At 47.1% G+C, this 9,661-nt stretch overlaps 1 protein-coding gene across 3 annotated transcripts in view; it reads left to right on the forward strand.

The window, feature by feature from the left end:
- The first annotated feature begins 1,444 nt into the window (after positions 1-1,444).
- ADPGK (ADP dependent glucokinase) overlaps positions 1,445-9,661 on the forward strand; it is a 32,557-nt gene continuing 24,340 nt past the window's right edge. For 2 of the 3 annotated variants that reach the window (XM_045899739.3, XM_045899740.3), the window contains exons 1-2: positions 1,445-1,744; positions 8,006-8,231. In XM_045899739.3, coding sequence (XP_045755695.1) covers positions 1,518-1,744; positions 8,006-8,231 — 453 coding nt within the window. In that variant the 5' untranslated portion in view covers positions 1,445-1,517. Of the gene's footprint in view, positions 1,745-1,785; positions 1,972-8,005; positions 8,232-9,661 lie in introns of those variants that run through there. The other variant, XM_045899741.3, reaches the window with a different exon arrangement.

Consider the following 9,661-nt stretch of genomic DNA (forward strand, 5'->3'; position numbering starts at 1 on the left):
CAAATTCTCGATAGAGAGAAATATTCTCTAAGCTTTGTGCGGTGGCAGTGTTGTAGCCAATGAGGTTTATCCAAGGCACAATTAATTGAGAAGTGTTCTTTGGCATCAGTGGATACCCTGCTTTTGAGTTAGGCGCTGGTTGAGTCTCTCTGGGATGGTAGGGAAATCTGCCCACTGGGGGCCATGAGAGAGAGCAGTTTCTCTAGGAACTGATTCGACACGCCTACCTGAGGAGAGAGAAGGGAAAGGCAACTCTAGAGAAGACACTTTGATGGTTCCACACAAATCTCATTGGCTCCTTGGCTTCTGTCTTTTACGTGGCAGCCCAAATCTCTTCCTGTGTCAACATCTCCTTTGAAAAGGCGGCTATAATCAGGTAAACTGGGTGAGGTGACCTAGGGGAAGGTAGATGGCCAGGATGGGGAAGTGTGTGATGTGGGGCTGGGGAGGGGGATGAACCCTATTGCCCAAGATCAAAGCTAGGGAAATAAAGTTTCATTGCCAAGTCCAAAGGTCAGGCGCAGTGGAAAATCGGACACAAAGCCAAGGTCAGGAGCCAGCAGAACTAGAAGGAAAAAAAAAAAAAAGGAATAGGCCAAGGAATAATAGGCGGTACACGGTGGCTGCTGAGGAGCTGGTAACAAGCCTAGCTCCACTGCTCTTAACGTACGCTCATACACAGAAGGGTCACAACGAGGAAGACGGAGCCTGCCTGGGCTGAAGCCCTATCACCAACGGAAAAGAGGAGAAACCAGTGTTTCTTAACCCAAGTCCACAAACTCCGTAACACAAGCCTGTGTTCATTTGTGCGTTTTTCTGATATTGTTAAAGGGAACAGCGCCCCCAAGAGGGTTACTTTAAGGCCTGATTCTGGTCGTCCCGCGAGAGGGATCACTGCGGGGTCTCCCGTCTTGGCGTAGGCCTCGAGCGGCCGAAGGCCTCGGCTACCCTCTAAGGAAGCGGAATCCCCCCGCCTCGCGTGCCCCAGGGGGCTCGCTGCGGCGCGGCTGCCGTCTGAGCTAATTCCCCCGGGGTGAGAGAGGAAGACTTAAGCCAGCGGTGGAGGACGGACACACTCGCGGAGGGACGAATTAAAAGAGGGGGAGCGTGCCTGGTGCCCCTCCGAGCAACTGCAGGCGCTGCCCAAATGCGGACATTGACGGCTCAAAGATTAGCGTGAGCCTGGCCTGCTTCTTCATAATCCGTCCGTTCCGTCGTACGGGTTAAACAAACGTAGCCTCGCACTTCTGGCGGGGTCCGTCTGGAGTCCCGGCAAGGCGCCCCGGCCCGGCTTCGCGTTCTGGCCTTTGCCCCACCTCCTCCAGGGCCGTGCAACCGCGCCCCCCCAGCTCCGCCACTGGCACCAGGGGAGCGGCGCAGAGCCCCGCCCCCAGCCCGCCCCTCGGGGGCCGTGGCGCGCGGGCGTGACGTGACGCGTGTCGACGTTGGCGCACGCCGAGACGGAAGAGGCGCGGGCTGGGAAAGGAGCAGGCTGCGGCCGCGGCGCCACTGTCCCCATGGCGCTGTGGCGCGGCTCTGCGTACGCCGGCTTCCTGGCGCTGGCGGTGGGCTGTGTCCTCCTGCTGGAGCCGCAGCTGCCCAGCTTGGCGCTGCGCTCGCTGTGGAGCTCGCTACAGCTGGCGCCCGCGCCCCCGGGACCCGGCTCCCCTGAGGGCCGCTTGGCGGCCGCCTGGGACGCGCTCATCGTACTGCCGGCCCGGCGTTGGCGCCGCGTGGCCGTGGGGTGAGTGCCTGCGGGCCCTGCGTCTCTGGGTCTCTCCAGGAGGTGCGGGTGCTCCGGGCCTCCGAGCGCCGCCTTGGCGGAGTTCCGGCTGCTGGGGAGCTAGGAGGTAGAACCGCGCGGAAACGGGTTCCCAGACGTCCCCCGGGAGGCTCCTAGGCGCTGGTGTCCACGCTGCCTCCTTGGCGAGAAGCGTCGGATGTCTGGGACCAGCCCTGTTCGTCACTGCTGTAAGGACTCAGCATACTGCTTTTTCCTCTTGCCTGGTCCCTGCGCCCTTCTCTCATTTCCGTAGGACCAGCCTAATAGCCTCTTGCAAATCCCGCGCAGCCTAACACCCTCATGTACAGTCTCCTTCATTCCTGTTTCAGTTCTTTTGGCGACTGCGTTTTTGCGGCAACCAATTTGACGGCGTTCGCCTTCCTCTGAACTTCTTGAGTGAGTGGCGTGGTCACTGAGGAGTGACCTCAGTGCTTTAGCTACCGACTTTCTCTTTCTTGTTTCCCCTTTTTCTTTTTTTTTTTTTTAAGATTTTATTTATTTATTTGAGACAGAGAGAATGAGAGAGAGCATGAGAGGGAGGAAGGTCAGAGGGAGAAGCAGACTCCCCGCTAAGCAGGGAGCCCGATGCGGGACTCGATCCCGGGACTCCAGGATCATGACCTGAGCCGAAGGCAGTCGCTTAACCAACTGAGCCACCCAGGCGCCCCGTTTCCCCTTTCTTAATACCATAGTCTGGGAGACCACCACTCTACTGAAACTACTCTCGAAGCTCACTGGTGACTTGTTGATTTTCCAATTCAGCTGTCTTTTTTTAGTCTTCGTTGTCAACTCCCTGCAGTTCTTCCACCAGCTAAACTTGCCCTTCTTGAAACTCTTTTCTTCCCCTGACTTCAGTGACATTGCATATTTACAGTTCTCCCAACTCACAGTGCCTCCTTTCTTTGTATTCCTCATTGTTCCCTTCACACTAACTTTAAATCCTGTCTCAGTTCAACTTAAATATCTTGCCATCAGCTCAGAAGCACGATACAAAAGCAGACCTTCTACGAAGTACTCTGCTAGTGTTTGTGAGTACTGGGGCAAGGGTAAGGTAGAGCAAAGTTATCCTGAAGATTAAACGAAATAATTGTGTAATCTTGCATGGCGTCTTCTGTAAAGAGCAGGCAAATGTTAGTATTTTTTTTTAATATTTATTTTAAGTAATCTCTACATCCAATGTGGGCCTCAAATTTGACCCTGAGGTCAAGAGTCGAATGCTTCATGTGCTGAGCCGGCCAGGCACCTCATAGTACTTTTTTTTTTTAATCAGCATATCGTTTCTTGAAATATATCTCCTTTTACCTCTTTTTTCAAGTTCAGGCCCTTTCAGCCACTTCCTTATCAGTTTCGGTTCTTTTTTTTTTTTTTTAAGATTTTATTTATTTTGAGAGAAAGTGCACAGGCGCGAGTGTCGGGGGGAGGCAGAGAGAGAATCTCAAGCAGAGTCCACGCTGAGTGCAGAGCCCAACGTGGGGCTCGGTCTCGTGACCCTGAGATCATGACCTGAGCTGAAATCAAGAGTCAGATGCTTAACGGACTGAGCCACCCAGGCACCCCTCCCTATCAGTTTAAGTGTCCTCCCTGGCTTTATGCAGGTTCAGCAGATATCAGCAACTACAGGGTATGTGTCAGGTCTGTGCTAGGTTCTGAGGTTGCAGAAATGGGTAAAGCAAGGTCCCGGCCTCATTTGTTGAAAACATATATTCATTATTAGTGTTCCAGCTGGCATGACAGCATACCAGCTTCATTTGAAATCCCACAAGCAGGTATGCTGCCCCTCCTTTGAAATCTAACCTGCTATCTTCCAACACAATCTTGTTCGTTTTTCTTAATCTCCCTTACAGCAACAATGTGGCATGAACACAGAGACAGAAACGGGCTTACCTTGTGCCTCTGGTACTTGACAGTTGTGTAATCTTGGGCCAATCAATACTTACAAGCTTCTGTAAAAACTTGATGACAATATTTGTATCTACCTACTTAAGGTTGTTAGTAGCAGAAGCTGAGCTATCAGCTGACAGGCTGAAGTTTAGGAGCATATTGAGGAGCAGGCTTACAGGCTTTGAAGATGCCAATAGTTAGGTTGAGGTCAGAGAGTGTATGGGATCACACCAGAGGAGAACAAGAAAAGAAGGTAAATGGCAAGGGTGGGGTTCTGGGAGGCACCAGCATGTAAGGGGCTGGTGGAAAGGACCCAGAGAAATAAAGGATAGGAGCCCACTACCGTATCTTTCTAAGATGTTGCCACCTCCCCTGCTTCAGAATCGGATTCTGGTGCCAAAGACTCATTGGGTGAATGATAACCTAGTGTTCATTCCCCAATACATGGCTTCACCCTGACCTTTGAAACCTACCTTACTCTACTCCTCTGTTTAACTCTCCATTCTAACTAGATCAACATTCTTATTGTACCCAGAAAAAAAGTTAATCCCTTCATTCGCATCTTTGCTTGTGCATGCTCCCTGTGAGAGCTTTAGTATCAGAAATCTGGGTTTGAATTTAGGCTTTTCCAGTTGTGGAATGGTAGTCAACCCCCAGCTTCAACTTTTCTCAGCTGAAAGTAGTGTGACTACTTCCCTATCTTATCGCGTTTTGCAAATTGGTGTGGCCTGTCTGCAAATGCCTGCCTTATATTCAGTGCTTCTTAATACCAGGTTTCTTTCTCTGTCCAGAGCGCCATCCCGAGTTCAGCCCAGGGACCACTGCCCCCACCCCTTTGGATTTCTCTTCTCTGCAGTTCTGCATCTTATGGTGATTATGATTACCTATTGCAGTATCTCAGGTATAGTGTTAAAAAGCTAGGAAGAAGCTAAGGAAACATTTTACAGATAATGAAGCAGAAGGGAGGTGATGAGAACCACCATCCTTGCTTTTAAAGAACTTGCAGTCTAGAAGGGGAACTGTGCCCCTTCCCCCACCCCTCAAGAGCCTTGGCAGTAGGCCTGGAAGCCCAGGCTCCCCTACCCTTCTAGCCCTTCCTGTTGTTTGGACATTCAGCATTGCTTTATTTTCCAGTTATTTCACCTGTGTCTTCGTTTTCTCCAAACTCACATTATGATCTTTTATACATTTCTTTTTTTTTTTTAAGATTTTATTTATTTGAGAGAGAGAGAGACAGTGAGAGAGGGAACACAAGCAGGGGGAGTGGAAGAGGGAGAAGCAGGCTTCCTGCTGAGCACAGGACCCCAGGATCATGACCTGAGCCAAAGGCAGATGCTTAACAACTGAGCCACCCAGGCGCCCCTCTGTTAGACATTTCTTACTCAACTGTGAAATTCTGCCTAACGTCAAACGAGCATAATTTTGTCTTCTGGTTCTTTTGCTCCCTGCCTCCCTCCCTTTAATTCCTGAGAATAAAGCACCATAGGTAATGTGCTTGTTTACATTCCTGGATGCTATTGAATTGAGGTAAGAGCAGAGGAAGATTCTTGCTCTGGTTAAAGTATAACTAGAAAGCACATGGAGAGGTACTTAGTTGGGTATCTGGCAAGTAGATGTTTAGTGATCTTTTTATTATTAAAAGCTACTGAATAAAATTTTTTCCTTTGTAAGATTTTTTTCCCTTGGTATTCATGACATGATGAAGTGGGCTGGTGGAAAATATTCCTATGGTAGGTACATATTTTTAACTCAAAATTAGTTCTGTTGGGTTTTGTCTTGTGTTGCAAAATATGTTGAACGTTGTTCCTTTTGGTTATAGGAGGTTTTTGGGTTTTGTTTTGTTTTGTAACTTTTGCAAACTTCCTCCATTCTCATCTTTAAAGAACCAGACCCTGTTCAAGATCTTAGTGTATTACTGGAGATGAAGACGATGTGTTTGTGCAAGCTACTGTTTTCACATGTGGGCATCCCTCAGTGTCTGAACTTTTGCTCTCCAGACTCAGAACCCAGATCCATTGGGAAACATTTTCTAGATAGGGCTGTTGGGTGGAAATAGTGTCTCTCACTATCCAAACTTGCACTGTCTGAAACTCGGGAACCTACTTGAATCTGAGAGCCAGGGAGAGTATTCCTATTAAGAGTCTACCCTTTAGACATCTAATCCAGTAGAAATAAAGAACTAAGGAACACCTTGTATGAGGTGGAATTTAAACACCAGTTTAAAAGGTATGCTTGGTTTATGATCAGTAGGGCTGTGAAAGGAATGTACTTTAAACATCATTAAGCACCTGCCACATGAATGTCAATGTGTTTTATGCACAGAAAAGCATAGTAACTCTTAGATTATGCCTTTAGAGTATGTGTGTATCTTTGTTTTAAAACAGTAAGAACATTTGAATATTTAAATCCTGTTTGGTGGGAAAAATCTTTTTCAAAAGCATGGGATCCATAGGGGAAAAATTAAAGAATTCTTATGATGTGGGTACAGTCAATTTGTGTCACTAGGAGAGATGTGTCTCTTCCTTGCCCTTGTAAACCTTGCTTGAGTGATGTCAATGATGTCTAGCCTCCATACGAACCTGTTAAAAATTATATTGTTTTTTAATTATAAAAGTAATACATGCGTGGGGCGCCTGGGTGGCTCAGTCGTTAAGCATCTGCCTTCAGCTCAGGTCATGATCCCAGGGTCCTGGGATCGAGCCCCGCATCGGGCTCCCTGCTCAGCGGGAAGCCTGCTTCTCCCTCTCCCACTCCCTCTGCTTGTGTTCCCTCTCTCGCTGTGTCTCTCTGTCAAATAAATAAAATCTTTTAAAAAAAAAGTAATACATGCATATAAAGATCAGAAATCCATCTAGTGAAAAATAAAATTCCTCTCCCTTGCCCAATTTCATTCCTTTTAGAATTTACCACCATTAATGAATTCATGTGTTAATTTCCAGATCAAGAGTTTGTTTTTTTTTTAAGAGACTAGAAGGGAAACATTGTAGCTGTATTCTACACTAGAAAGCCAATCCTTTGGGCCTTCTTTATTGATGAGTATACTTTCTGCTTTCAAATCTGCTCAGAATTATGCTGGAAGCCTAGCCATCCTTATCACCAGGAGCTGTTTATTGGCCTGCTGTGGAGCCTTGACCTTCTCAGAGGCTTTGAGCTGCCTGTGTGGTCATCTAGCCCCATTGGCAAGAATGACATCCCCAGTAGGCAGAGGCAGGAATAAAGGTGACTGTGGGGTGGTGGGCAGGAAGTCTACCTCTAGGTACCCAGATTATTTGACCCTTCTCTTTTAAGGGATGGCTTTTAGCAAAATAACATTAAAAATATAAACCAGAACTTTTCTGTGCACACCATAGAGAGGTGGTGCCAGACAACCACAGTGCTTTATAATTTGGTTCTGTAGAGCCAACCAGGTGGTGCAGCATTGGCTTCTTACAAACCCTTTAAAAAGGTCTCATGGATTGGTCCAGTGAACACCTGCCAAGTGATGAATTGTTACCAGACTGCAGATGGTCCTCAGTCTTTAAGGCACCACTTAACTCTTGAAGAGTTTCAGCCAGGAGTATTTAGACATTAGGTATTTAGTGTATCTTACCACCATCCTAATGTGTCTTTGGAGGGAAGGTATCTGATATTTGGCTTTTGACCAAAACTTATATTTTGCTTACTTTGCACCAAGCAGTATTCTTAAGCATATATTAATTTAATCTTCAAAACAGCTCTATGAGTCAAACACCCATATTACACCCTTTTATAAATGAGGAAATTGAGACCCGGAAATTAAAGTGACTTGCCCAAGTCACAAAGCCAGGAGGAATCCATACAGTGTGGCTTTGCCAACATTTTCTCAGAAATGCTGTATTTGTGTTATCATGATAGCTTTGTTCTGAAATGCTGAGCACCTGTTTTCTCTTTCTAGCTAGCGTAAAAGCTTGCCATGCTGGGGATGCCTGGCGGCTCAGTCGGTTAAGTGTCTGCCTTCAGCTCAGGTCATGATCCCACAGTCCTGGGATCAAGTCCCATATCGGGCTCCTTGCTCAGCATGTCTCTCTCTGTCTCTCTTTTTATCTCGCTTTCTCACAAATAAATAAAGTCTTTAAGAAAAAAAAAAAGTTTGCCATCCTGTTGGAAAGAACCCTATGTTCTGATCCTAAGACGTACGTCCAGATAAAGGAATCTTCCTTCCGCTATATGCTATTTATTTCCCAGTTCAGATTTCAGATCCGCTTCCTCGGTTTTTCTGTTTGGATACAGTTCCTGGAAACATTTCTCTGTTGTTAATGCAAAGTAGCTGCCCTGGTGCTTCTGCTTTTTCTTTCACACTATCTCTTTGCTCCTTCCTTCCAGAGTCAATGCCTGTGTGGATGTAGTGCTCTCGGGGGTGAAGCTCTTGCAGACACTTGGCCGGAGTCCTGGGAATGGGAAAGATCACACCATTCTGCATTCAAGGAATGATCTGGAAGAAGCTTTCGTTCACTTCATGGGGAAGGGAGCCGCAGCTGAGCGCTTCTTCAGCGATAAGGAAGCTTTTCATGACATTGCCCAGATTGCATCAGAGCTCCCAGGAGCCCAGGTCTGTTTGGTTCACCAGCAGTAAATTTAAGATAAGGTGGGACACAGGACATACCAGATATTAAACTGATAATAAGGTGGGAAAGATAGCTTTTTGTAAGGTTCCTAAAAGCAACCAAGCAACTTTTCCTCCAGTCTCTCTGGAGGGTGATTGTTGGGAATCCAGTTCTGCAGTGTTTTCCCTCTCTGTCGAACTGTGTATCTAAACTTCCATTAACTCCGCTGTTTCTAGTCAGTTCAGTTCAGCCAACATTTATGAAGCATAGTTAATAAATTTTGGTTCTGGTTCATCCAGCAAATTGCTCTTTTTTCATATTACCCAAGTTGAAGGTAGGAAAGATGCCTACTCTTATTTGGATATTGCTTGTGGCTGATAACATGGAATAATCGTGATATGGCTGAGTCCTTCCTGAGCAGGAGAATAAGGCCAAACAGAGCACTAGATTTAGCTTTTGCTCCCTTTGGGCAAGGGAGTCCTGGATCCTCACCTCTGCTCTGGTGGTCCAGAACCAGGTTCCTTACCTCAACATTACGAATGCTTTGGGTTGGATAATTCTTTGTTGTAGGGGCTGTCCTGCACAGGGTGAGATGTTCAGCAGCATTTCTCGCATCTACCCACTGGATCAGACAGTAGCACTCCCCTCCTTCCCTAGTTGTGACAGTTAAAAATGTCTCCAGACATGGTCAGTTGTTTCCAGGGCTAGGGAGAGGAGGGAAGCAAAATCACATTGGTTGAGAAGCGCTGGTCTAGATCAGTGGTTCTCAGACCTGAAACAGAGTCAAATGACCAGACAAATGTCAGGAGGGCAGCTACTGAAACAGATTCCTGGGCCCTGCTCCCAAAGTTTCTGATTCAGTAGTTGTAGGATGGGGACTCGAGAATTTACTTCCCGTCTGGGAAGTTTTCTGGTTACATTGATGGTATTGTTCTGAGGACCTTGTGTTGAGAACCCCTGGTCTACAGGGTAGAACCTGTCAGACCTAGGGGTCCCCAAGCCCACACGGTGATCATAAACAAAGCCTTGGGGCCCACATGGTCCAGATACTTGCTTGAGGTTCACATGGAGTAAGAGGCAGTGCTGGGCCTGGAGATCCCAGGCCATCACCCCAGCATACCTGCTGCTACACGTGCCCTCAAGCCTCTTGAGACTGAATTTTGATTGTTTATTTCAGTGTCTCTCCACCACCCAGTTCTTCCTACTCACCTAAAATCTTCCCTTGGCTAGTCACCCCCAGTCTGGATGTGGTTCTTGCTAGGGGAGCTCTTAATGCCATTTTTAATTGGTACTTTTCACAGGCCATTCTTTATGACCACTTTTATTTTGAGAACTTTCAAGGTAAAGTTCTTTTTGCTTTTGAAGCTTCCCATTTGAACATTAGAAGTGGGCATGGGCGTTACCCAGCTGAGTTTGTAAAGCAGACAGCAAGCTG

This window comes from Mirounga angustirostris, unplaced genomic scaffold, assembly GCF_029215605.1.
Source record: "Mirounga angustirostris isolate CCGP_5_RB_7025 unplaced genomic scaffold, mMirAng1.0.hap1 SCAF_9, whole genome shotgun sequence".
NCBI lineage: Eukaryota > Metazoa > Chordata > Mammalia > Carnivora > Phocidae > Mirounga > Mirounga angustirostris.